The 27,222-nt window shown below is 41.5% G+C and overlaps 6 protein-coding genes across 10 annotated transcripts in view; 3 read left to right on the top strand and 3 right to left on the bottom strand.

The window, feature by feature from the left end:
• Positions 1–3,759: 3,759 nt before the first annotated feature.
• On the bottom strand, positions 3,760–6,410 carry LOC306907404 (uncharacterized protein). The gene is made up of 2 exons (XM_079479460.1): positions 6,183–6,410; positions 3,760–5,282 (listed from the first exon to the last, which is right to left on the bottom strand). The coding sequence occupies exons 1-2, from the start codon at positions 6,325–6,327 to the stop codon at positions 4,474–4,476; spliced, it is 954 nt and encodes a 317-aa protein (XP_079335586.1). The 5' UTR covers positions 6,328–6,410; the 3' UTR covers positions 3,760–4,473.
• Positions 6,411–6,559: 149 nt separating this feature from the next.
• On the bottom strand, positions 6,560–8,092 carry LOC306890198 (uncharacterized protein; the record flags this gene model as incomplete). The annotated part of the gene is made up of 2 exons (XM_079449755.1): positions 6,560–7,569; positions 7,879–8,092. The coding sequence occupies 2 exons, from the start codon at positions 8,090–8,092 to the stop codon at positions 7,172–7,174; spliced, it is 612 nt and encodes a 203-aa protein (XP_079305881.1). The 3' UTR covers positions 6,560–7,171.
• A 2,173-nt stretch (positions 8,093–10,265) lies between these two features.
• On the top strand, positions 10,266–12,868 carry elac1 (elaC ribonuclease Z 1). 2 transcript variants are annotated; one of them, XM_079479443.1, is made up of 3 exons: positions 10,266–10,483; positions 11,152–11,628; positions 11,707–12,868. In XM_079479443.1, exons 1-3 carry the CDS (start codon positions 10,396–10,398, stop codon positions 12,180–12,182), a joined length of 1,041 nt encoding a protein of 346 aa, XP_079335569.1. In that variant the 5' UTR covers positions 10,266–10,395; the 3' UTR covers positions 12,183–12,868. The 2 variants fall into 2 exon arrangements, with proteins under 2 accessions (XP_079335569.1, XP_079335568.1); XM_079479442.1 differs by having other exon boundaries at positions 10,266–10,552.
• On the top strand, positions 12,740–17,915 carry smad4b (SMAD family member 4b). 2 transcript variants are annotated; one of them, XM_079479424.1, is made up of 11 exons: positions 12,740–12,868; positions 13,411–13,754; positions 14,513–14,687; positions 14,809–14,838; positions 14,980–15,192; positions 15,287–15,391; positions 15,463–15,513; positions 15,673–15,856; positions 15,967–16,135; positions 16,450–16,588; positions 16,665–17,915. In XM_079479424.1, exons 2-11 carry the CDS (start codon positions 13,515–13,517, stop codon positions 16,874–16,876), a joined length of 1,518 nt encoding a protein of 505 aa, XP_079335550.1. In that variant the 5' UTR covers positions 12,740–12,868; positions 13,411–13,514; the 3' UTR covers positions 16,877–17,915. The 2 variants fall into 2 exon arrangements, with proteins under 2 accessions (XP_079335550.1, XP_079335551.1); XM_079479425.1 differs by having other exon boundaries at positions 12,862–13,118; positions 16,665–17,861.
• Positions 17,916–20,230: 2,315 nt separating this feature from the next.
• On the bottom strand, positions 20,231–24,050 carry mex3c (mex-3 RNA binding family member C). The gene is made up of 3 exons (XM_079487579.1): positions 23,927–24,050; positions 23,343–23,830; positions 20,231–22,520 (listed from the first exon to the last, which is right to left on the bottom strand). Exons 2-3 carry the CDS (start codon positions 23,800–23,802, stop codon positions 21,421–21,423), a joined length of 1,560 nt encoding a protein of 519 aa, XP_079343705.1. The 5' UTR covers positions 23,803–23,830; positions 23,927–24,050; the 3' UTR covers positions 20,231–21,420.
• A 457-nt stretch (positions 24,051–24,507) lies between these two features.
• Positions 24,508–27,222, top strand: part of stpg2 (sperm-tail PG-rich repeat containing 2) — a 15,621-nt gene continuing 12,906 nt past the window's right edge. Inside the window, exons 1-4 of one of the 3 annotated variants that reach the window (XM_079487549.1) lie at positions 24,508–24,795; positions 25,426–25,535; positions 25,615–25,752; positions 26,152–26,316. In XM_079487549.1, coding sequence (XP_079343675.1) covers positions 24,690–24,795; positions 25,426–25,535; positions 25,615–25,752; positions 26,152–26,316 — 519 coding nt within the window. In that variant the 5' untranslated portion in view covers positions 24,508–24,689. Of the gene's footprint in view, positions 24,796–25,425; positions 25,536–25,614; positions 25,753–26,148; positions 26,317–27,222 lie in introns of all 3 variants that reach the window. The other 2 variants (XM_079487548.1, XM_079487550.1) reach the window with 2 other exon arrangements.

Here is a 27,222-nt window from a genome sequence, read left to right as displayed (position 1 = left end):
TTCTCAAGCCTATATCTCTGTTATATGTTCATTTTCAGCTTTACAACTTGGCAGACTGCTCACATTCACACACAGTGACATTACACACCGCATGAATAAAGCTTTTAAAAACGGTTCTTCCATAAGCGTAGCAAGGTTTCATAAAATAAAGTCAATTAAATTATATTTAGCCTATGTAATGCGGTCAGCCGTTATAAACCTGGATTACCAATCAGAATCAAGGACCAGAACTGACCGTTTTATAAATATAATTTTAATAGTTACACTTTAAAAATGTTGAAAATATGAGCCATAAAACCCATTTAAGGAAGAGTTCAGCCAAAGACGACAGTTTCTCACCCCAATCTTGTATGCAGAATATGCACAATGGTGTTTTGAAGGTGAAGATGGAATACTGAATATTGCTTTTGAGGGCACTCAACTAATGATCGTTAGAAATCATCAGAAATGTCAAAAACAACATCTGGATTAAAGTAAATGAACGGTCTGGATGACGATTGTTGGAAGTCACCTCCACTCTCTCCTCTCGCAGGTGTGTCCTTTCAGCCAGCTGCTCTCGGGTGTGGATGTCCGGGTACTGGTTCTGTCTGAAGAGTTCCTCCAGAGCGTCCAGCTGGTCTTCTGTGAAGATGGTTCGATGGCGACGAACTCTCCTCTGAATATGACTGTCTCCCGGTGAGCTTGTTTCTGTCAGAATCCTCTTACTCCAAACAACATGACAACCTGAAGGATAGTACACACACACACACACACAAATGAGTTTGTGCTGAATAAAAATGACATGGGTGAATTCCATGAAACGTGTCATATTTCGCTCCAAAAGAAGTAAGAAATCATGCCTTTTAGGATCATATCGACCCTTGTTTACATATATGCTATATTGTGTATGCGATATAATATGTATTTTATTGGACAAAATCTTATTCTTTAAAGGGCTAGTTCACCCAAAAATTCTGTCATCATTAACTCACTCTCAAATTGTTTCAAACCTGTATACATTTACAAAGAAAGATATTTGAAGGAATGTGATTTTCTGTTCTGGGACATCATCCATCACCATAGTGGAGTATTTTTTGGTTCTGTTGAACACAGAATCTCGCCTTTTACTACCATTTCAATTTGTCCTACTATGGTGTCCCAGAACAGAAAATTCCTCACATTTTTCCCAATATCTTTCTCCTTGTTCAGCAGAACAAAGTCATTTACAGATTTGGAACAACTATCCCTTTAAAAACATTAAAATCGACAAGTGCACACACGGAGATTAATGTTTGTGTAGATTTCCATCAAAGAAGTATCTCTGTTAGTTTGATTCGGGTTGTAAAAGTCTTAAAAAATAAACTCCAATTTTACAATGAGTTGCCATTGAACACTTCCAATCGTTAAATGTCAGAAGGATTTGATGAGAAATGTTCAAGGTCATACTTTGAGCAAATGTGAGCACACTTTAAGATGATGTTAAAATCTCTTCTAGACGTTATTTGTACAAGTAATGGTAGCTCAGTGGTACAGCATTGTGTTAAAAGGTTGTGGGTTCGATCCTCATAGAAAACACATACAAAAGTATGGATTAAATACACTGTCGGTTGCTTGGGATAAAGGGGACCGCCAATGCATTTCATTTATGTCAAAAAGTCAAATAAATCAGTCTTACTGGCAGCTGTGTGCAGAATCTCTCCACAGTGTGAACAACAGCAGCAGTTCATGCAGGTGTGCGCTCGGCCGTCCATTTGATTCACTGATTCATGATTCATTGCAGATTTCTCTCCACATGCTTCCAGAGTTGCGACGTAAGTGTTTTCCAAACTGGGAATCTTGCTTCTGTCTGTGTTCTCAAAGGCGCCGCTTAGAATGCTGTCGATGGTGAAAGAAAAGCGTTTCTTGTCCGTGTACACGCTGGAGTCCATGCCGCCACTTTTGTTGCTGCATTTGTAACTGATGCTGAGTCGAATGCTTTTGCTTTGGAGGTGAACACCTTCATATAGAGAAGGATTTATCTGCGTGTGTGTGTGTGTGTGTGTGTCAAACCCCCATTTACCGAATAGATTAAACGCAAGGAGACAAAACATAATCCCCCTATAGAGGCCAAGCAGAGAAAAAACATATCAAGTGGCAGAAAAAAATCCCAGCTAATCTGGGCAGTTTTGTGAAGGTGTTAGTGAGAACAGGAGATTCAGGTAATCTGGCTTTGGCTGACAGAAAATCAGATTTCACTGTATCAAATGAGATGTACAGAGACCCTGAAATCCTCATTGTTGTACTCAAAGATCAATTGGGGGCATTATGGGCTCGGACTGGGCCGTCCAAGAGCTTTATCATTGCCTTGTGCATTTACATGAGATTTATCTATGTCACTGCTTATTACATCTTTTATTTATTGAATGTACCGCCATGACATTTTACTACAACATAAAAAATCCACGTCGGACGTTGCAGGAATACAAAATTGAAATGATAATGCTTCTTGAAATTCTTCAAAACGCTGAGAAATTGTTCCAGTGACCGTTGACTGAATCTGATTGCATTGAGAGTTTCGGTTATAGATGTAATTTATGATCCTTAAAGGCTATATCTTTACTTCAAGCCAATAGACAGATGCTAAGCGATGTCCTGACACTGTCTTATCACCCGGACACACATTCACGTCTCACTTTTGACAAAAAGTCACCAAAAGGCAAAGCTATTGTACACGCTCTATTCACTCTCAACAAATCCCCTGTAATCATATAAGTGTGTAGAAATGTTTTTCATCAAGGAATTAATGGATTTTCAAAATCTGTCTAAAGCCACACAGATAAGGAGGATAAAAGCAGATAGAAATAAACAGCGTCCGTCTGGTTTGCCGGTATTGCTTGCACATTAAGATTATGGTTTTAAGTGGCGTGATCACTGATAAATCATGAAAATGCATTTTAAACCATCTTATATTTCTTTTTGTCAAAAAACTAAACCGTGCTATTTTACACAATACACTGTGTTCTTAACTTCTCTCTGATTCTTTTTCACTTTCAGGCAATTATTTTACAATTTAAAGTCAAATCAACATGTTTTATATGCTGAAAGCTGCTTCGAAACAGAGAAGTGCTTAACAGATCAAATAGATTTGAACTCAATTTCAATGTCATCTATCCTGGTCCTGGACCACTGAGACACCATACAACGCTTTATTGGAAGCTTTCAGAAGTTTAACAACCACAAATGAATTGAAACAGTTTTCTGTACCTAGATCTTCTTTGCTGTCGCTCCAAGTTTCTGTAAGGATGCAGATGATAAATCCATTGTATGAATTTAATTTCAGTGTTAAACAACACGGATGGACAATCTAAAACACCTGGAATTATTTGAGTGTTTTGCAAATGTCGATCTTTGACGCTACATGATTGTTAATCTAAAAACAAAATGAGAAGGTGAATAATTCACTTTAAGCGAATGATATGAACCCAACAGTTGGTTTAAATAAACATATATTGGACCCAAATGTGGACAAAATATTTAAAATATAATAATCACTTGGTAATTTGGGTTCATCACGCTCTCTAAGATCTCAAAACGCACGACTTTTGATAACACCTAGAATAACTAAATCCACAAAAGGGGGTCGAGCTTTCTCATACGTAGCACCTAAACTCTGGAATAACCTTCCTGATATTATTCCAGGATCAGTCACACTCGCCCAATTTAAATCTAGATTAAAAACGCATCTTTTCAGCAAAGCATTCACTTAATGCAAATATGCTAAATAAACCACCAGGAGATGCTGACATTAGATATTATTTACTAGAATAATTGGATTTATTATATAACACACCATGTAGTGTGTTTTACCCTTTCTTGGGTTTTTCGTTTTTCCCCTGTAAAGCTGCTTTGGAACAATGCAAATTGTGAAAAGCGCTATATAAATTGAATTGAATTAAAGGGATAGTTCACCCAGAAATGAACATTCTGTCATCATACCCTCAGGGTGCTTCAAACCTGTATACATTTCTTTTAAGAACAAAGAAAGATTATTAAGAATGTGAGCAATTTTCATTTCCTTAATGAAACATTGTAAAACTGTTTTTATGAATTTACAATATTTCTTAATAAACTATAACAATACTTAGTTCAGTTTTAAGTTTGCCTTTTACTTTTCAGCAGTATTGTACATCCACGCTTTACATTGTAATATCAAAAACGGACTTAAATGCATGAAGTAGCTGTTCGCGTCAAGACATTTCACATTGTTTTACAAAACGGGGTGTGTTATTCAATAAAGAATTAAACAAAACCAAGACAAGCACTTAAACGCACCAAATTAATACTGTAGTTGCTGCATTCAAATAAATACAGATATAAAGCTCAATTTCATTATAAAAGACCAAGAGCAGTATTTTATAATACTATTATTATTTTAGAAGATACTCCTTTCTCTATTTGATGGGAAAGTGAAAAAATGCCCAGCTTTCTGAGAGAGGCTGAAAACAACACAACGGTTCACTCATCTTTGAATTCAGCATCAAACATAAGCTGCTGGATCTTCATTTTAACGGCAGCTCTCTTCTGTGGCGTCAGTCGTTTCAGGGCAGGGACGTAACTCAAGAGAAACAGCTCATCTTCATCTAGAGCTCTATCAAGAGCTGGTTTTTGGGAAGCTGGCTCTTTTTCTGCCATCTTTCCGTTGATGTTTGCTGCGAGCAGAGCGGGAGCAGTGTTCGTTTTGATGGGGATTTGCTGTGAAGGTGAAGCGGAAGCTTGCGAGACCTTGAGCCCGGGAGGCAGACCGGTGACCAGAGGGACGAGTTGGGTCATCTGCTGGACCTGTTTGATGGGGGTGAGCTGGGTCACAATAGACAGAGGCAACTGTGACAGTGGATTTAACTGAGCTGTAATATTCGGTTTGAGATGAGGAGATATCAAAGGCTTCGTCTCCGGGATATTTGACATGAAGTCCTTCATGTCTTCTGACTTCGGTTTGTCTCGCTTTGGCCCTTCAGCCTTCGAATCGACAGCTTTTGATTTTTTTAGACTCGACTCGTGAGGCCTTGAATCGCCACCGCTGGACTCGTCGAGAGACTCCTCGTGTGAGTCCTGACCGCTTCCGCCGCCCTCATCCAGGTCCTCTGGACCTTCTGCGTCATTGTGACGCTTTCTCTTTCTGATGTGAGCATCCAGAAATGAGAGGGCTTCTCTGTGAGGCCAGAAGTGCAGGCGACGACCACCTTGCTCCTTTCCGAGTTTGCACAGTCGTCTCTCTCTGATGTACCTGTCCCGTATAGTCTTCCATCGTCTTTTGCATTCCACCACTGCATGGAAAAAGATTTCAAATCAATGCAAAATAGTAACACAACATACGCAAAAGTCATTTTCATCATTCTGTGTTGAATATACTAAATATTTTGTACATACACATGTTTACTTTTGCCTGCAAATGATGTTTATATTTAATTTCTAAATAAAGAATGCAATAAAGAAGCTTTTGCACCAACTGCATCTACACAAAGTCAATGATTTTTCTCTTTTTATATTTTGGATGTTTATTCAATTTGAGTGCTTTTCCTTCCCCTGTGATTATAAAAATATCTAGCATTGTACGGAATAACATGTAGAATTACATTTATTTTACCATCGCAAAGCAAAATCGAATATATAAATATTAAAATTAATTATTAATAAATCAATATTTCTGTATCTTTAAACTTCACCACACATCATGAGTGTTATTTCAGCACAATACAAATAAAGTTACACATGACTCCAAGAATAAAACATGGAAAAAGTCCCCATCCCCTGTTATCCAATGAAAGTCATGCTTGCCATCCCAAAATAATCTCACCCTTTAGGATTATTCAATCAGACCATTATATAACCAAACATAGGCTACAGTTTAAAATAAAACGACTGAACCTTTAACATCAGAAACGCCAATATAAAGCTTAATTCGTGTTGTAGATACGCAATGTCTAACCGCAAACAAAAACGCGTCAGACTCCTTTAAAAACGCTGCCATCAATCATCTATCCGTCTCCATTATAACACAACACAGACAGTTCATTCTGTAACTGTGTGCGTTTTATTTCGCCTTTAGCAGAACACAAGCTTGATAATGTCGAAATAAAAGCATCAAGTGGATCAAAGTGTGTTAAAGTAACTGTTTTCAAGACAAACGCTTCGCATCCGAACGCGCGTAATGTTGACGCACTGACCGGAGAGCCCGACCGACGCGGCGACCTCCCGCCACGCTTTCGCCCTCCTCTCTGAGCTCCGGTAATCGTGAAACGAAACGTTATACAGCACCGGGTACGCGTACACGCTCTGGATTAATTTCTCCACCACGGCCATTGAGTTCATCGAGTCGCGTCGAGCGGAACGCACTGCCGGAATCACACGGGCGCGTCAAAAGCGCGCGACTCGCGTCTCTTCAGCACGAGCGCAACGTCACGGCGGCAATTTAAGCCAATGGAATGTCGCGGAAGGCGGGACTAGACGGAGCGTCGCGTCATGAATAGAAAATACAAGCGTCGGTCACAATGTCTTGACGCCGGTGTATCCGTCGAGGAATAAACGGAAATAAAATCATTATACTTGAGGATTTTAAATGTTTATTTGTCAAATTAATAAAACCTTTTGCATTTCTTTATCGTCAGTGTTGCAGAAATGTTCTCTTGTTATTTTATCAAGCAGCTTCTTGACGTCTCGCCTTGAGATGCTCTTCAAACCCTTTTGAAGAAATTCACATCTATTTTGAACTCTCAGTTAAAGTCGACAACAACACCTAACAGCATAAAAACACTTTCTAAAATACATCTGGAACACAAGAATATGTTCATAAATTCTGAAGCACACAATCTCTCTAAAAACCGAAGTGACTTGTTTTAAAACAATTGTAAATTTGTCTCTTTTTATGTTCCTATGCACAAAACGTAACCCGTTACAAAACTAGCAAATAAAAATAACCGGTAAATGCATATAAAGTTGTCGCACTAAAACAATTCATGTTGTAAAATACATTTATGCACCAATAAAGAACTAACCAAAACGTAGTCAGTGGCCATTCTGAGAACAACACAAACAGACTCAAAGTTGTGGCTTTGAAAGGTCTTTACACTATTGATGCAATCATGGTTTTATTATATACATACATAAAGAATCGTGGACTCCCCAGTTTTATCTCCCCAGTCTCGCACCACACGGTTCACTCATCTTTGAATTCAGCATCAAACATAAGCTGCTGGATCTTCATTTTAACGGCAGCTCTCTTCTGTGGCGTCAGTCGTTTCAGGGCAGGGACGTAACTCAAGAGAAACAGCTCATCTTCATCTAGAGCTCTATCAAGAGCTGGTTTATCACAGCCCCTCACAATCTCTATTTCCTCCATCGTCCCATTGCCGTTTGCGTGTGATGCTGATGCTGCGAGCAGAGTTCTGGGGTCTTGCTCCTCCGCTCTGCTCCTGTCATACAGCTCCTCTAGAGCTTCTGCTTCACTGTGTCGCTTTCTTCTTCTCATATGAGCATCCAGGAACGAGATTTCTCTGTGTGCCCAGTAATGCAGGCAACGCCCCCCTTCTTCATTCCTTAGATTGCATTGTACCACTGTGGATGAAAAGGGAAGAATCTGAAATGATACTGGTTTTCATTCCAAATAACATTATGAACAGATCATATGTTTGCCATTACAAAACCAGTAGTAAATAGACCAGAAGGATTTAATGGTGTTCTAACACATCCCAGCAGACAGTTACAGATTCAGACCAATACAAATCCCATCATAACCATTAAACCCGTTAGGATTTCTATTGTGATTTTCCAACAGGGACCGAGTCAAGTGCGTGATATTAACAGGTTTGAAAACATATCAACAAGCATCGAGCGCAAAGGCGCGCGTTATTTTGACGCACTGACCAGAGAGACCGATAGACGCGGCGACCTCGCGCCACGCTTTCCTCCGCTCGTATCTGCGGTAACGATGCAGAGACACGTTATAAAGCAACGGGTACGAGCACACGGACCGAAAAAAATCCTCCGTCTCTGCCATTGAGTTTATCGAGGTGCCGCAAGACGCGTCGGTGCGGTCGCGCTTCCGGAACGGCACAGACGCGTCAGAAACGAGCGACATGCGGGGGCGTACGCTGCGTTATTGGACGCATACAGAGGAACGCATTCGTGATGGTCTGCTATTGCAAATTTTAACTTTTTGTTGTATCAAGCAGGGGCGATTTTAGGGTCAGAGCTTTAGGGGTGCTGAGCACCCAATGAGCCCCACTGCAAAGCCCCCCCCCCCTCTTTTCACCAAAACAAAAAATGTGTCTATTGAAAAATAACTTAATTATTTTAACATTGATTCAACTAACTCCACATTTTTTTGCAGAACTCCTTGCATGGCAATCCCTTTAAAGTTAGAACGATAGAACGGAGCCATTTTAACTAACTAAACCTAAAATACTGAATGATCGTGGTCGCTAACACATCCAAACAAGGTTTGAGACCTTTTCAGGACACCAGCTTAATTGTGAGAGTCAGACAGCCCCCTGTATCAAAGACAAAACCATCTTCACACAGCTTTTCCTGACCCTTAACTCCATATTCCTCCTTCTGTATCAACAGTCATCAGATTGGTTAGATTAGATCTTTATTATCATTGAACAATGTAACAGGTACTTGGACAACAAAATGTAATTCGCCTTCTGTAAATTATTTACAAATGGCCATCTATATCTGGTCGCACGCCAGTCTGAACTTTCATAAACCAATATAAATCAATAAATAAAAAAAATTAAGAAAAGAAGGTAAAGTCCAAAATATCCAGATAATTTACAGAGGTCTTGAAAATACTAAGAAAGTAAAGATATAAAAAAAGAAATAGAGGGAAATCTTTAAAGTACTTCCCCCTGAATCCCCATTTGCCTCTACTTTGGGAGAGTTAATCTATGTTGCCGCACTTTGAGGCTGGCAAACCTGTCAATGACCCTTTGGGGTTCAATTATTTCAAGCAACTCCTTCTCAATGACATCACAGCTATAGGTGCTGGAGTCTGCTTTGGCCTGTGGTCCTCCTGAGTCATGTATGGAGCTGACGCAAGGCACTAAAAGACTTTCAGTGAAGGGAACACGAATCTGAACTGTACCAGCATCACTCTTGCGCTTCAGAAAGCATCACTTCCTCTGACACTCTGGTCCAAACGCCAGGGCGATCACGTTTCCATGACGACTGACCAGCAAAGACACACGTGACGTCTTGTTTACGTGACTCCAGACTGTTAAAATGAGTATCAAATGAACGATAAACTTTAACAACAGAGACACAGGTCCGCAGTTTAGTTGTTTTTGTTTCACGCTCTAGCAGTTAATAAACAGAACTGAATGCGTCTTGCGGAAGAACATATTAACCGGCGCTACTTCTCTCCGTTTATGACCATGGACGAGTCACCCATGTCCTGTGCTACTCCACAGCGGCGGCGACCCGCTGGACTAAAATAGTCCGAAAATAAAGACTTGTTATAGGTGTACCGAGGTGATTCAGGATACTGACTCCAGTACTCACCGATATGGTTTCGCAATCGGAACAACTCTATGTAAAAGGAAAGAAGTGTGAGACAGCTTTGGAGCAACTTAGTTGATTCACGATACTACATAACGTGTTCTCACTCCGCGTGTGTCTCGCGCTGAGCGGTGCAGGTACAGAGGAGGAAGAGAAGAGGATGACACCATTTGCTAAGCGGGGATGTTTCATTTTCATCCTTAACACATACATTTTAATCCAAAAACTACGGAGTATGTTTTGGAAATTATTTAACCTTCTAAAAGACGATTTTTTTAGAATTACAACATTTCTTACTCCAAGTTTTAGGGGTGCTGAGCTCATTTTTAGGGGTGAAAAAGGGGCTAGCTTCGCCCATTGTGTCAAGTATGGATGTAAACAAATTAAAACATTGCTGTTATTCGTTTTTTCTCATTTTCCCCTGTAAAGATGCTTTGGAACAATGCACATTGTGAAAAGCGCTTTATAAGTAAAATTGATTTGAATTAATTATTGCACCCTGTTTTTGCGGATTGGTTACATTTGTGTTGCCGTAGTTGTAATGATTTGCATAGCTTACTTATTACTATAAATTGTTTTAACCTTATGCTATTAAATAAGACTATTGTTTATCAGTTTACGATCCAGAGAGTATTTATCTATTACTAATTCATACATAGTCATTATAATATACATTATAAATAAAGAGTAGAGGTCGCTCACCTTTACCTTTTGCGATGATGCAGCATACTATATAGTAAATACTCTGCAGTGCGCATCCATCTAATGAGACACGGTAGGCAGAAATGTGACGCAATGTTCACGTCACACGCGGAAGTAATGCGAGTGTAGACAGAGCTGAATAGCTGTTGTTTATTTCTCAACACACGTGCATAGAGCATAATGTCCATGGACATCACCTTCCTCGGGAGCGGGAGCGCGTACCCGTCTCCTCATCGCGGCGCGTCCGCGCTGGTTTTAAGGACCGAAGGTGAAAACTGGCTGTTTGACTGTGGAGAGGGAACACAGACTCAGTTCATGAGAAGTCAACTCAAAGCAGGTTACTTGATCTCTCGTGCTGTGTTTTTTTAGATGGATAAACGTTTCAATCATTATTCATTTATGAGTAATTTGTTTAGCAGGTAGAGAGAAAAAAAACATCCATCAGGTGTCCAGCAGACAGTAGTGGCCATAAATGATGTTAAGGTATTTATCTGACAAATTGATTTGTCTCAAAGACTTGCTAACTTATAAGAGTAAACTGACAGTAAACAAAACATAGAGTAGTCTTGACTCAATAAGCTTCTTCAATTCTTATCAAAGCTGCTTCAGTTTTCATTTTAACCTCAATGCATAGAAAGTCTTGAATTCATCTTTCAATATGTTTGAATAAAAGATGACAATGTCGCAAAGTGGGACCTCCACATTTGTTTATTTCAGGATTTCAGTTTGGTGAGAGAATGCAGCATCGATTTGTTTCGCATTTTGTGGTCAATATTTCTCTAGTTCGTGTGGTGGCTTTGCTCTGTTATGGTTCGCTATACATTTGTTATTCAAAATGTGGAAAATGGTGAAAAGAAAAAATAAGTCGCTATGTTTAAACATTTGACTACAGTTTCAGTCGTGTTTGATGACTCTTTCAACGTCTTCTCTCTATAGGCAAAATCAACAAGGTCTTCATATCTCATCTCCACGGTGATCACGTCTTTGGTCTTCCTGGATTACTGTGCACCATCAGTCTGAACTTGAACCCTCAGCCGGATCAGCCTGCGTCCTGCGTGGATATTTACGGCCCGCGAGGGTTAAGGCTCTTCTTGCGTGTGACGTTGGAGCTGTCGAGCTCTCAGCTGCTCTTCCCGTACGCTGTTCATGAGCTGGAGACATCAGATGACCAGTGTCCTGAGGAGGGACGTCTCAGTCCCGCGCTGACCACGAGCGGGGATGCGTTTCACCCGCAGGAGCGGCCTGGCAGAACCATACAGCTGGACCCCGACACGGACTGTTATAACCTCATTGAAGACAAACAGTTTGTGGTGAAGGCCTTCAGGTTATATCACAGAGTTTCCTCGTTCGGGTTCTCTGTGGAGGAGAAAGAACGTCCAGGACGCCTCAACACCGACCTGCTGAAAGAACTAGGTAACTCATTCAAAGGTCAAAATGTTTTTCTTAAAGAAGAAGTCATCACTAATACTATGGAAACTTTGCCTCTTGCAGGTTTAAAGCCGGGACCTCTCTATGGACGTCTGAAGAACGGAGAATCCGTCACGCTCGAGAACGGACGCGTATTGACCGCCGGCGAGGTGCTGGAGCCGCCTCTGAAGGGCCGCAAAGTTTGCGTGTTTGGGGACTGCAGCGCGCCGTTGGGGGACGGGTTTAAAAGTGCGTGTCAGGGAGCTGACGTGCTGGTGCACGAGGCCACGCTGGAGGACGGGCTGCGTGATAAGGCCGTTGAACATGGCCACAGTACGCCCGGCATGGCTGCTGGGGTGGCGCTGGCCTGCGGGGCTCAAACCCTGGTGCTTCATCACTTCAGTCAACGCTACAAACCCGAAGCACTGCGACGGGACGGAGATGATGACGTGGCGGAGCTCAGGAGTCAGGCGGAGCGTGTGCTGCAGGGGTCAGGGACACGGGTGGTTCTGGCCGAAGACTTTCTCACGCTGCCTGTAGCACTGAAAAAGAACGTGTAGTACTCTCATAGTCATGTTTTAATGTGGTGTTTTTGAATAAATGACATTTTAGCACGTTACGGAGTGTTGATTCAGAGGAAATGAATGACTTTTGACCTGCGGTATTCAATCTTTCTTTTGTAATCCACATTTCAGCTTGTTTATGTTAAGAACCAACGGCTTAAACAGCAAACTGTCTGAGTGACATGCAAAGAAACAACATTACAGCTAATAATGTGCTTTATAGGGGCGAGTTTGTGTGCCATGGATTGCAATTTACCGCAATAGTGTACTCGTATTAAAAATACAAATTCTAATGGTTTCTATTACAAATACAGTTATGAACTGTCAGCTTTTAACATCAAAAACTTTATAAATGTCCCTTATGTAGTGCGTTCGGGTCTTATTTTAGGAGGATTGGATGTGGTTCCCATCTACTGGATAACATCCCCCAACACCACCAATATAGTTTCCATTAAAACCATTACATTGATTAGAACTGATCTGATCTTCCTGTTGTTTTCTTCAGCAGGGACATAATTATTAATCCATAATTAGTGTTTTTGTTAGCATGTACTACAGCTTAGCTCACGAGCAGCCTGTGTGGGCGGGGCCTAACCGCGCATCCACACTGGCGTCTCTCTGGCTGGCGACCACTTCAGTCCGTTTACTGAAAGAACGGCTCCGGTGTCTTTCCGCCATGAGTCGTGAGTGTTTCCCTTCTTATCTTGTCTTTACTCTTTAGTTTTTATCGTCCATTTCTTTACTACAGTACTAATATAAACGCTTTATCCGCACGCTGTGAGAATGCGTGTGTTGAGTTAGCCAGCTAGCCCGTTAGCTTCACGGTGAAGTCAGTGAAATGTGATTTATTATTGCTCGGGTTCACTGTGTTTATAATGATCACGAATCATAGAATGTCCTCTCAATGTGTATCTAATGTATTTATAGCTCAGGGTGGTACGTTATGTGCTTCCATCGTTTCTTTGTCTTTGCCAAAAAACACAAAATGCTATTTAAACGTGTGAATGATGTGAGCTTTGCATTTGTATAAAATACTTGAATTGATCTGTGTGTCAAATGTAATGTTATTTGCTTCATATGCATAATATACAGTACACAACTGTACATTTATGCATTGGCAGATGCTTTTATCCTAAATGTCCCTCAAACCCATGACCTCGCAATGATCTACTGAAGTAAATATTTATACACAATGTCAATGATCTCTTTCTCTCTGTTTTTTTAGGCTGGTTTGGTTCACGTTTGGTTACACAGGAGTGAAGACGGAAGGCCGTTTTAAAGGACATTGATCTGTTTCTTCTCACCTTTGGTTGACTGTGTTCCGGCAGAATGTCCGTCTCCAGCACACCTACCAGTAATGATGCGTGTCTGAGCATCGTTCACAGCCTCATGTGTCACCGGCAGGGAGTTGAGAGCGAGTCCTTTGCCAAGAGAGCCATCGAGAGTTTAGTAAAGAAGCTGAAAGAAAAGAAAGACGAGTTAGACTCTCTGATCTCTGCCATCACTACAAATGGAGCTCACCCTAGTACATGTGTGACCATACAGCGCACGCTGGACGGTAGACTGCAGGTATGTGTTCAAATTACTTTAATATAGTCATATTGTGGTGAACGAGGACAAAAAAAAGTGTGTGCCGAAGGTTATTTTAGATAAAACATCTCCTTTCGTTCAAATCAAATATTAAAACCATTGGCCTGAAAATGATTGGAGAAATCGAATCTAAACGAAAAATTAAAATGTTGATTCCGAAATAAACTAAAATAAGTTTAAAGGAATAAAACAAAAATGAATTTATCTTATACAGCAACATAAGATCAAAAAGAAATACATTTTTACCTTCAAAATCTTTAACTAATATGAACATTAAAACTTAAAATCTAAAAATAAAAGATAATTTAAAAAAACTAAATACAATGTTACACTTTTGAAACATAATTCTTTTTTGGGATATTATTGGTTGATGTTAAAGTTCAGGCATTGCTATAGGCAACTTTTGTACCTTGTGCAACATTACATAACAAAATTACATCATTTTAACACGAGAGATTAATGTTATTAAGATTTCAGTAATTAATAGCAAATAAACATCGTTGATAAAGCAGTGTCGATATTATTGAGTACATGGAGATACTTTGGAGGGTGAACTTGACTTTCAGCCTCCACATCCCTGTCAAAAAAGCTCCTCAAACTGAGTTCTGGTGACGTTTCAGGAGAGGAATGATTACCCACAATCCACTGCAAACTCACAAACAGACACTCTACTTCATTCTACATTTATGGTTTGTGGACACAGTTGCGCTGTGTTTACGTGTAAGTTTGTTTTTTAGGTTGCTGGCCGTAAAGGATTCCCTCACGTCATATACACCCGACTGTGGCGATGGCCGGACCTGCACAAGAATGAACTCAAGCATGTGAAATACTGTCAGTTTGCCTTCGACCTGAAATGTGACAGCGTGTGTGTCAACCCGTACCACTACGAGAGGGTCGTGTCTCCCAGCATCGGTAAACCGTTTCACGTCTTTTGAAGCTTCATCCTGCACAAAATGAAGATGAATTTAGATGATAGGCAATGTCTGTTTCACCAGCTGTTAACTGAACGGTCCAACTTTTTTGACATGTTTAGATCTGTCCGTACTTTCTCTGGGAGGACCGGGTGAGTACACATCACCTGTTCTTTTGTAAAGTCATTGAAATTTGAGTACTTGTATGTGCCTCATATCACTTTCACATAAATTACATCATTGCAGTTCATTGGTAGATCGATGAATACGTCACGCTGCTTGTGTTCATGTAGGGCCGAGCGGAGAGCTCATAGTAAAGGATGAATTTGAGGGTCAGTCCTCACATGCTTCTGCTGACGGAGGACACGGCATTCAAACCATCCAGCATACTGCCGCCCCCAATGCCATTACTGACACTTTCAACAGCCCCGCCCTCATGCCTCCACCTGACTTGGGAAGCTCCGCCTCCACCTCAGCTTTCACCAGTATGTCTGCCGGTCCACCTAGTAAGTCATTTTTTGCCTTTGTATAAAGTGTGTGGTTACATTCTAATGACATTTATTTGCGAATGTTTCATATTTCTACATCTGTTTGTGTTAGATGCTCCCAGCTCATGGCCCAGAGGGAGCAGTTTCCCTCCCAGCATCCCGCATCAGAACGGCCACCTACAACATCACCAACCTCTGCCTCACACGGGCCAGTACTGTGAGTACCGTTATCTGTCACTCTGACGTCACTGCTCGCTGTCATTTCAACTGGACGTTTCTCTTTTTCAGGGTCGGTTCATAATGAGCTTGGGTTCCAACCACCCATATCCAGCCATCCAGGTGAGGATTGGGTCACAGGTCACACACTAAACTAAACGATGTATGTTAAATCACAGTGTGTCCAGACGGTGTTTTTTTGGGTTGTCATGCACTCATTCACACAGTTAATATTGCGGTACGTTACAATTCTGTCATAATTATGCTCCGTGTGTCTCTCAGCTCCGGATTACTGGTGCTCTATTGCGTATTTCGAGATGGACATTCAGGTGGGCGAGACCTTTAAAGTGCCCTCCAACTGTCCTGTCGTGACGGTGGACGGTTACGTGGACCCATCGGGTGGAGATCGCTTCTGTCTCGGCCAGCTGAGCAACGTTCACCGCACGGAAGCCATAGAGAGAGCCAGGTAGGAATATATTTCAGATCATCTCAATCTGTTGACACTCATAAAATGTCACTTTCGATTAGGACTAAAATCTTCACCTCTCTCTCTCTCTCTCTCTCTCTCTCCGGTAGGCTTCATATCGGTAAAGGGGTTGAGCTGGAGTGTAAGGGTGAGGGGGACGTGTGGGTTCGCTGTCTCAGTGGTCACGCTGTGTTTGTTCAGAGTTATTATTTGGACCGTGAGGCCGGAAGAGCTCCGGGTGACGCTGTACATAAAATTTACCCCAGTGCCTACATAAAGGTAACACAAACACTGTTTCAGTCGCTGTCTTCACTGAGAAAAAATACCATGAAATGAACAGGTTTTTTGGACACGTTCTGTGGAATTCTGCAAATGTGCTAGAAAATTAATATTTAGATGTATGAACGTGTAAGCATTAGATAAAATATCCTACTTACAAACAAAAAACGAAATAATGCAAATGTAATGCCTTCTATAAATATATGTCTTGACTACCTACGTAAATAAATTGTTGTCTTATCCTTCAATGAATATGGAAGCAGCACATTTGCCTGTCGGAAATCAAACCTGACATCTGTGTTCTGTCTCTGCAGGTGTTTGATCTGCGTCAGTGTCATCGCCAGATGCAGCAGCAGGCAAGTACGGCTCAGGCTGCGGTGGCTGCGCAGGCGGCTGCGGTGGCAGGGAATATTCTAGGTCCAGGATCAGTTGGTGGCATCGCTCCTGCTATCAGTGAGTCTCAGTCGTCGTCGTATGATAAATGGGGTCTTGGTGTGATGTTAACACAATCCCGTTCTCCTGTCCTCAGGTCTGTCTGCTGCGGCGGGCATCGGCGTAGACGACCTGCGGCGTCTCTGCATCCTACGCATGAGTTTCGTGAAGGGCTGGGGTCCGGATTACCCCCGCCAGAGCATCAAAGAGACGCCGTGTTGGATTGAGATTCATCTGCATCGGGCTCTTCAGCTCTTGGATGAGGTTCTGCACACCATGCCTGTAGCTGACCCACAACCTCTGGACTGATGCTAAAACCTTTATAACTTTCACCAGTTATGACCTCTGACCCTACCCACGACAGATTTGTCACGCCTCTTTATACGTGTCACACTGTTGAAAACCAGCAATACATCAAAACTCTAATCCGGCTACATCACACAGGACTGTGCCTCAAACTGCTGCGAAATGACACTTTAAACACTAAAGACTTGGGTTTGATGTACAAACAATCTTAGAAGACGTATATATTGCATTTAATCCAGTTTTGTCTTAACATACAGTGGCTACATACACATTGTAATAGTGATGTCACTCCTCTTAATCGGCTTTCAATCATGAAACACGAGCTCAGTGAATTACTCTAAATCATTTGTGCGATGGATTATGGAAGTAAAGGGACAATTTATGTACAACAGGCTGCACCTCATTTTACACAGAAATGATTTGCTTTGTGTACATGGTCAGAGTGTTGTTCTTTGTGGTTTTACTCTTTTACTTTATTTTTGTAAAGCTAATTTTCACTTGTTTGTATCAAAATGTTTTGTATGCTTGTAGTGTATGACTGCATAAATCTATTGCTGATTCTCTCAGAGATCACACAGATGGACCTTCATACGTAATTAATGGTGAGCGCTGTTAGCACAAAAGGAAATTAAGATGCTGCCGAATGCATAATGTCTTTGATGTAGAATCCCAACACAGTGTGGTTAGATCAACCATCTGTATTTCTGAATAAATGCCCGTTCACATTCAAAAACAACAATTATTCTAGCATCCATCCTATACTCTGCTATGCATTTAGATTTTGAATAATATACTTATCACGAACGGGTCTCAAGTGGTTGTTTGACTAACCCAACATGTTCTTCTGTAATTGATCTCTTATTTCTTTTAAATTGGTGATGTTTGTTCATGTTGTAATGGAGATGGAGCCAACTGTAATATCATCAAATCATCCAGTATAGAAGAACAGTATTAAATCTGAACGTATGGAATGGCATACTTTACTTTTTGCAGTATGTATAGTGATTTTCTGTATGCATGGAATACCCAAATGTTCGTTTTTGCCAAAGTGTACAGCGTGAATCAAACACATGAAGATGGCCACTGTATCCCACAATGCAATGCTCCCGATTGATGCTTAATTTCCAGTGTTTCGAACTAACCTGAAGTAATATCAACAGTGTTTAAATTATTTGCTTAGACTGTTGAAATGTTACACAACATTAAGATTACAGCAAACCTGTTTCTAATTTCCCAGATTCCATTTCCTAAATGCAACACGATGAGGTCATTAAACAACAGTGTGCTATAGCACCGTTGAAATTGTTGTTTTGGCACACACATACTGTTTACATATTGGCTGTGTGTGAAACAGAGCGTGGGCTGCTGTGCGTGTGCGTGAGGGACAGACGTGTTAAACCTGTTGTTCTGGTGTGACCGATGCTTATTTTGCAGACTGTCGTTTCGTCATGAATCTGTTAAAACTCTTCACATGTACACTGTGTGCAGAAGTTTTAGGCAAGCGAGTATTTTGACCATATCATAATTTTATGCATATTTTCCAACTCCAAGCAGCTGTATAAACTTGCATAGGCAGACCAGGTCATCTGTATTTGTGTAATGAGGGAGATTGTGGCCTAAGGAGATCAACACTTTAAATTCTAAGGTGTTTGTAAGGCAGCTTCTTTTCCTCAGGCAAAATGGGCCAAAAAAGACATTGAACTTAACTCTCAAGAGTCAAAAATTGTAAAAAGTCACTCTTGAAATTGCTAAGATATTGGTGTGGGATCACAGAACAATCAAACGTGGGTCGCAAGAAACGTGTTGAGAAGAAAAGACGCAAATTAACTGCCAAAGATTTGAGAAGAATCAAACGCGAATGCCCAGAAGTAGAAGGTGATCAGCATTAAGAGACATGTCAAAGGTAAGGAAGGCTCAAACCTGACCACATTGAAAACAAAGAACAAGTTGAAACGTCAAGAAATATCTGAAGCCAGATTTTTCAAAGGTTTTATGGACTGATGAGACATGATTGACTCTTGACGGAGCAGATGGATGGGCCCACGGCTGGATCCGTACCGGAAACAAAGCTCCACTTAGACTCAGAAGCCAGCAAGGTGGAGGTGGGGTACTGGCATTATTAAAGATGAGCCAGTTGAACCTTTTCGTGTTGAAGATGGACTCAAAATGAACTCCCAAACCTACTGCCAGTTTTTAGAAGAAAATTTCTTCAATCAAAGAAAAACGACCATGATTTTTATGCAGGACAATGCTCCATCGCATCACATGCATCGATGTACTCCACTGCGTGGCTAGCCAGGAACGGCCTTAGAGATGGAGGAATAATGACATGGCCCCCTTCCTCGCCTGATCTAAACCCTGTTGAGAACTTGTGGGCTTTTCTTAAACGGGATATTTATGCCGAAGGAAAACAGTTCACCTCTCTGAACGTTGTCTGGGAGGAACAAAAAGAAACTGACAGACTCCATAAATGGAAGGCTTATGACTCTTATTGAAAGGAAGAGTGGCTATATTGGTCATTGATTTTTTTTTGTATGTCAGAAATATAAATTGAGTTGTTTTATTCTCACTTTGAGAGAAAAAAATAAATGTTTAGTTTTTAATTTAGTTGCATTTAGTTGGTCTTTTAATTCTGCACACATATTTTCCTAAAACAGCCTAAACCTAACTTTTACTTCCATTCAGGTGTAAGGGTATTCACTTTTTGAATCGACCAAGAGCACTGTTGTTCAATAATAAACTTTATCCTCAAAAATACAACTTGCCTACACAATGTATATCATCATGTAATAAAGTCTGATATTACCACATGACTGTCGCACCATCCCAGTACTGACAATACATGACAATCATTTACGAAACAAAACAGTGCAACTCCATTAACTGTTCGGCTTTGAAATTAAAGTTTGGTTACAGTATAAAGTTGTAAAAGTGTTTGTGTAATAGCCAGGATTTTAAAACTCTGATGTTATATTCCACTAAAATACTTTAGTTACTGTTATCACAAAACTGGTTACTTTTCTGCTGTTGAGGCGTAAACGCGTAATGATGGAGACGTTTCTTTGAACTGTTTAACCCTAAAATGAACATGTGGACAAATTTTGACTACATACAGGGGAAATAAATGACGACAGAATTTACATTTTTTGGGGAACTAACACTTTATAAAACTGAAAACAAGCAGAAAGTAACATCAAGTATTTCACATTTTTGGTTGAACTATTCTGTTAAAATAGCATTGAGGTGTGAGATTCTCTCTCTTCAACGTGGTTCATTGAGTTTTGTCGCACTCAAAGCTGAAATCAAGCTGACTGAAGACACACAGAATGAAAAAGAGTCAAACACTTGAAGTGTTTTAAATGAAACAATTTATTAAGGAACTCTTAATATCAGAAAAATAAAAATCTTAATTCTTTTTTACAGCAAATATATAATATATCAGTGCTTTGGCCACAGGACATCAAGGCCGTTTATCATAAAATATATTTCAAACTTTAAGAATACAACTTATACGCCTTCAAGTCCCTACATACATGTGTGTGTATATCTATATATGTCTATGATACACACATCATAAAAGAATGATGAAAAACAAACATCGTAGCAGTGTGACGGTAAAAATCCCTCTGATAAACATAATATCCCAGGTCATGTTTAATGCAGGACTTTCGTTTTGTTCATAATATAATAATATGGTAGTATGCATTGCGAATCTAATGCAGCGTGTATATATTTATATATATATGTATATATATATATATTTTCAGGAATCTTGAGATAATAAAAACATGCAGGTGTGCAGATTCCTGCTCTACAGTACCTAACTTCAATACTCTACAAGCTAATACTTCAAGCAAACAGCAGTCCACCGCTTGCCAAATAATCTTTCATCTTGACAGGTTTCAATTTGGAAATGAAATACAAACTACAGGAACTCTACAAAACCGTACAAAAAGAAATAGAAAGTTAATTTTGAGAGGTTAGAGATGACTGATGCCTTTACGGTTTCTTAGAGTTCAATGAACGGTTGGACTGTCTATGAGAAGTGACCCGTTCAAGTAAAGGCAATGAGCGTCATCACACAAGCATCCTCCAGTAATGGGCCGTATCCACAAAATGATCGCTTGACAATTGAAGTAGGAATAGATCTGTGGCCCAATTATTTTGTTGGAGAGATCCTTTACGTTTGGTAATGACGATGGAGATGTTTGAAGGCATCATGAGGACGGCTCTCCTCTGGCCATGTGTGGGGAAAACGAACTTTAAGGGCACAAATGTTTTGACGTAACGCTGCCGTGGTATCAGGCACATAAAATGTAAACACAGTATTTATTGACTTAGGAAATGAGAAAACCAAAAAGATGTAGTTGATGCCATTTTAGCAGCTAAACATAAAGGAGAAATCTTGAGATGATTTTTTTTTATCTAAACCTGCATTTCCCATCATAAAGACAAAATGATCAATATAAAAAAACAAACCCCCACTTCTCTTTTATTTCTCGTGATCCCCATGAACGTCAATGGACGTTTGGCGTATCCAGAGAGCTTTATGTGCCCTGCAAGATGGAGTTGGAACACTCTGGACAGAGAAGATTTTGCCCACCCAGGACGAACGCAGCCACGCTGTCCCCTCCACCGCAGCGGTCGCACGCAGGGACTGGGCTGTGTTTGATGTAGCTGTGAGAGTTGGGCGGGGAGCCGGAGCCCACGCTGTCACTCGAAGGGGAGAATACCGGACCAAAGGCGGGAAGGCTCTGGGAAATCTCCTGTACCAACCGAACCAGCGGATGATCCAGCGCCTCCGGAAGAGATGGAGACAGACGGGTGAGGAGGGACGGAGAAAGCCGCGGTGTGGTTGGCAAACTGGCACCTCCACGTTCTAAGGCGTTCCAAGCGGTCTGATGCTGATTGGTGGATCCTGCGGAATCATCGGACCCTAGGGGCAGCTGGGTATCACCGAACCAGAACGTGCATCCACCGCTGCCGGGGCTGAGATCCGCCATCCCGCCGCTGCTGTAGAAAGATTCACTGGAGTTGCTTCCGAGCGAGCTGGAGCTGTTGTTCCGGTAGCCGGCGCTGTTGCCCCGGAAGTTGCCGTTATTGACGCGTGAAGTGCTGCTGGAGAAGAGCCACGTTCCGTTGCTGCCCAACTCGAAGCCGACATCTGTGCCGTTGTAGTGGAAGTCATCATCGTCTACGCTGAAATCCACGCTTCCGGCGGTACGCAGAGAGATGTGCGCCTCGATCTCCTCCCTTGCTCGGTCCACGTTCTCAGGCATGCCGGTCACCTCAAACACTGGCTCTTTCTCACGGCTCGGAGTGACGATGTAGGTGTGAGTTTGCTGCTGGATCCTCTTGATGGTGGCTCCTTTCGGCCCGACCACGAGCCCCACCATTCGATACGGCACCCGCACCTGGATGCTGGTCTGTCCCGGGTGACAAGGGACGCTGTTGAGCCCAACGCCTGAAGCCACTTTGTTCCGCGACGCCCGGATCAGTGAAAAATGCTCGGCCGCCGACAGGATCTCACGCTTGGCCATGGCCACGTCCTCTTTCCGTCCCGTCACCACAAACACTGGCTCTTCTCCTCTCACGGGGGTTTTAATGTAGGTGTTGGTCTTTGCTCTCAGAGCTTTGATCTTACAACCTGCAGTGAGTGGAGACACAAAACACGAATCAACACTTTGTCAAAGTACAAGCCGTGAATCAATCACACTGATCGACGAGTCAACTTCCATTAATAACAAAACATCTTTCTAAACCTCCTACTGTAACGCATCGCTCTGGAAATCTGCTTCCGTGACATGAGAGATCATAAAGTCAGAGTTCACTCGCCCTGACATACATGAGCTCGGGTGTTACTCAACTTGTTGTCATACAGTTAAGAAATGTCATTAGAGATAAGCACAGCAGTCATAATACATGATGTACAAGACACATGCAGTTCAATGAGGTCCAAATGTACATTACGAAAGCCACTTACATATGTTTGGATTAATAAACATGTGAAAGACTGGGAGGCAAGTATGGTAATTCAGGTGTTCTTTCAGTTTATTCACTGAAACCAGATGAACGTTTTTAGTGTCAAATGTTCAATATTAATAGAAAATATAAATCCAGATTTTAACGTTGAAAGCGTTGGCATTAACTACTCAACACCCGAAACTACAAGACAGACGTGAGTGATCTCACCATCATCAGGTCAGTCTGAAATCACATAAAACTGATAGTCTAAACCTGTCTGAACACTTTCACATAAGTTAAATGTCAATAAAGATCTTCTGGGTGAACCTGAATCTCTGTAAGATCAGACAAGATGAGTGACAATATATATATATTTTAATTGCAATAAACAGCACGACATTAAAGCCATTAAAAGTCACATTGAAGAAGGAAATACAAATAAGTTAGCAGGGTAGTAATAAAAAAACATCTTGATCATGTCACATTCATGAGAAAACCAACTCACCCTGTCGCCCAACAATCTCCGCCACATGTTCAGATGTGGGCACGACGACACACTCTGTAGTGTTGACACTCTTCCTCCTGGTGTTGAGCGCACACCTCTCTCCTTCGTCCAACATCATCATCATCCTCCAATCCACCTCAGACGGCCCATCCTGATAGAGCCTGCCCGTTCCGGAGACCTCCATACCGGCGAGTTCGGGAGGCACGGCCCGGGACCTCAGCTGCTCCAGATCACCATCATGTCTGATGAGGTTGTTGTTGATGTTCTCCTCCTCGGATCCAGGCTGACATAATGGCCGAAGGTCCAAAACCGCACCCAACACACCCAGATGGGAAACATCGCGAGGTTCTGACAGACTCTCATCGTCCATCAGACTCAACCCGCTCAGATTCCGCACAGGTACCGGGAGATCCGGTTCGGTGTCGTCCGACTCCAAGAGTTGAGCCGTGTTACTGGGCATGCTCGACCAACAACGTGTCCTGCTTTCACTGCGGGAGAAAAACAAACAGAACTCTCAAGCCGATGAGCTGTTTATGTCCTCGAGTGAAGTGGACACCGTGTGTGTACATTTGATTTAAACTCACAGTTGATGTTCAGGGCAGCAGGCGCTGCGGTTCCGTGACCCTGTTCTACTGGATCTCTTTGTTTACGGTTCTTCTGCGCAGGTTAGTGAACAGCTGACGTGAACGCGCAGCGCCGCCTGTCGGTGTGGATGAACACGCAAATGTAAAGTAAACATCTCTGTGCCCTAGTCCCTTCAAAGAGCCCTTAAAGTGGGGTTGTACAAATCTAACACGTGTCTATCTAATACCAGCAATTTATCATGTCTTATATTTTCTACTACACATTTCATTACATTATTATTTCGTCCATTGAGTATACACGAGTAATATATTTGACTTTTGAAGTTATGTATTCAAAGAAATTTTGTTTTAATTGTCTTAATATTCGACAAAATCCAGAACTTGTTTGTTTACTTTTTTATGTTTTGCGTAACAAATTAAATGGTCAGATTTCATTCATTAAATTTGCTGTTCAACTGCAGCTTTAACCGTGGAAACGTCTACATAGCTGCAGCGCTGCGCAGAACAGTCACAATGTGACAGTAAGTACCGCGAGATTATTGGGAAAGCATACCGATCATTGTGTTCTCGCGATACCAATCGGTCTGCGCAACGTTTCATGAAACCGAACACCTGTTGCGCTGTAGCGCTCGTAATTGGCGTCAAGGCAACGCGGAGACGCGTTTGTTCATTGACCGAAGGGACAGTGTTACTGTAAAATAACTACATTAGACGATTTATTGCTTGATTTAATTGGACTTGCAATAAAATACCAAAAATAAACATGTATGATCGAGCTCCCAGAGTCACACACGTGACACTAAACAGCAGCACGTCTGAAGTTGGACCAGGATCTTATGTTATCAGCAGATCTCACGTCAGTAAGAGCAGTAAGTTTCCTTTTAACATGTTAAACATTGAAAAAGTTACAGTTCTTCGATAGTTCTTGCTAAACCTTCTGCACATGTGACCAAAAATGGACAATAACTGCTGAAAAAACTTCTGAAACTAGAGTTCCTGATGGATGTAATGCTTATAATGGGAATTGTTTTGGGTTTAATGGAAATTCTAATGGACACCCACGCCCGCACACACACACACACACACACACACACACACACACACACTGACACGCACACACACTGACACGCACACACACTGACACGCACACACACTGACACGCACACACACTGACACACACACACACTGTCACACACACTGTCACACATACACAAATACACTGACACACACACTAACACACACACACAAATAAACTGACTGACACACACACTGACACTGACACTGACACTGACACTGACACTGACACTGACACTGACACACACACACACACACACACACACACACACACACACACACACACACACACACACACATTTGATTTGAACCATGATATTGGTGTCCAAATGCATAATAAACATTTTACATATTTGTTAACTAATCCTGGAAATCAAAAGAAATAGTAAAATATGTCATGCAGTTGTGTGTTTGTGTTTCTTCAGACTCTTACGCCCCGTTCCTCTCGCTGTGCAGCAGAGATCCAGGGTTCCTGAGGTCGGGCAGTGATCTGATCTGTCCAGGCCCGGGACAGTACAACAGTGACATCATCAGGGTATGACATCATTCTGGTGTGACACGCTGTGACATGTGGTGATGTGTGTGGTAAATGTAAACTTTAAACTGAAATACAGAGTCATGTTGTGGGAGGAAACAGTCTTCAGAACCGATCGAAACGGTTTGAGGATGTGGTGTCAGATGTTCCAGGACCAGGAGCGTATGATGTTTCACCTGCAGGAAACAGAATCCATCATCCAGAGAAAAGCCTGAGGGTGAGGAGTCATTCATATCAAACTATTGTTTTACTTTTAATAAATGAATAATAAAAATACATTTGAGTGAAACGGGTGGTAAACGCTTCTGTATTGGCCTTGGAGGAAATGTTTAAGTTTCAGAAAGTAAATCTCACAAGTGAAAAGCAAATGTTAATAGATAATAATATGAGTATAATTTCTTATAATTTCTTATTTTTAAATCCCCTTTGATCTTATTTGTGTATTATATGCATTAATGAATACAAGTGTATTTTACTTTAAAATGAGCAAACTTATTTATTTGTAATGTGAGCTACCTTTAAAATATTTTTTTATTGAAATGATATAATACATTTGGTGACGGTTAGTTTTTGTTCATTGTGTCATCTGATGTGTATGTAAATATGATATCAGCAGGGTCTCTCTAAAGGAGTGAAGTTGCTGTCGAGTCCTGATGCACCATCCATACCTTCTCCAGGACAGGCGTTTGGATACGAAGAAGACCCTCAGGGTGTCCTACACAGATTCAATCCCACCATCAAAGACCAGACCCTCGGCCCAGCCTACTACAGTCCTGCACCGGTCAGTTTGCGTGTGAATGGATGTCTGTGACTTGATTTAAAATCCTTGTGCCTGCATGTATGGATGTCATCTCAGGCAACATCCCAACTGAAATGTTTTATTACCCTTTAAGACTTTTTTTAGGTTTGTTGATTTTGCTTTATATATTTCTGTCTAGTTATTTATTACTTGTATAGAACTGTGGTCTACGTCAGTGGTGTTTTTAACATGCTTTATAAAAAAAATGATCGATTGATTGATATTTGGCCTGAAGAAGACGGCATCATTATATGCCACCTATGGAGGCAGCAGCTTACTGAGACTGTGAAGTGAATAGGATGGATGTGTATCGGACACGTTTGAGTGTGTGTGTGTGTGTGTGTGTGTGCGTGTGTGTGTGGAGAGGTCAGATGTGTTCATTACCAGAATCTTGTTGCTGTGGATCATTAGTGCTGGCCGGGGGTTATTTTCATGAGTTATGATCGCGGTTTTATTTTAAAAAGTCACACAGCCCGGTGCTCGTCCATTTTACTGTCAGAAACCCAAACCCTCTGTAATTAGACTTTACTTTACATTTCAACATTCACTTACAATAATGGAGCAGATGCTGGACTCACATTTAATCTAATCAGCTTTATTAAAGTGCTGGCCCCTACTCACTCACTCACTCACTCACTCACTCACTCACTCACTCACTCACTCACTCACTCACTCACTCACTCACTCACTCACTCACTCACTCACTCACTCACTCACTCACTCACTCACTCACTCACTCACTCACTCACTCACTCACTCACTCACTCACTCACTCACACACTCACTCACTCACTCACTCACTCACTCACTCACTCACTCACTCACTCACTCACTCACTCACACACTCACTCACTCACTCACTCACTCACTCACTCACTCACTCACACA

The sequence above is a fragment of the Barbatula barbatula genome, assembly GCF_947034865.1.
Source record: "Barbatula barbatula genome assembly, chromosome: 2".
Lineage (NCBI taxonomy): Eukaryota > Metazoa > Chordata > Actinopteri > Cypriniformes > Nemacheilidae > Barbatula > Barbatula barbatula.
The sequence above is the reverse complement of the archived record's forward strand: the minus strand, read 5'-3'. Positions and strand labels throughout refer to the sequence as shown.

What these genes read in the sequence shown, in the direction of transcription:
- mex3c (XM_079487579.1), bottom strand. Translation starts at nt 23,802, where the DNA reads ATGCCCAGTAACACGGCTCAACTCTTGGAGTCGGACGACACCGAACCG. An exon ending in GGAGATTGTTGGGCGACAGG is followed by an intron (nt 22,521 to 23,342) that starts GTGAGTTGGTTT and finishes CACTCACTGCAG; the next exon opens with GTTGTAAGATCAAAGCTCTG.
- elac1 (XM_079479442.1), top strand. Translation starts at nt 10,396, where the DNA reads ATGTCCATGGACATCACCTTCCTCGGGAGCGGGAGCGCGTACCCGTCT. An exon ending in GAGAAGTCAACTCAAAGCAG is followed by an intron (nt 10,553 to 11,151) that starts GTTACTTGATCT and finishes TTCTCTCTATAG; the next exon opens with GCAAAATCAACAAGGTCTTC. An exon ending in CGACCTGCTGAAAGAACTAG is followed by an intron (nt 11,629 to 11,706) that starts GTAACTCATTCA and finishes TGCCTCTTGCAG; the next exon opens with GTTTAAAGCCGGGACCTCTC.
- LOC306907404 (XM_079479460.1), bottom strand. Translation starts at nt 6,327, where the DNA reads ATGAACTCAATGGCCGTGGTGGAGAAATTAATCCAGAGCGTGTACGCG. An exon ending in CGCGTCGGTCGGGCTCTCCG is followed by an intron (nt 5,283 to 6,182) that starts GTCAGTGCGTCA and finishes TTTTCCATGCAG; the next exon opens with TGGTGGAATGCAAAAGACGA.
- smad4b (XM_079479424.1), top strand. Translation starts at nt 13,515, where the DNA reads ATGTCCGTCTCCAGCACACCTACCAGTAATGATGCGTGTCTGAGCATC. An exon ending in TATGTCTGCCGGTCCACCTA is followed by an intron (nt 15,193 to 15,286) that starts GTAAGTCATTTT and finishes TGTTTGTGTTAG; the next exon opens with ATGCTCCCAGCTCATGGCCC. An exon ending in TGGCATCGCTCCTGCTATCA is followed by an intron (nt 16,589 to 16,664) that starts GTGAGTCTCAGT and finishes TCCTGTCCTCAG; the next exon opens with GTCTGTCTGCTGCGGCGGGC.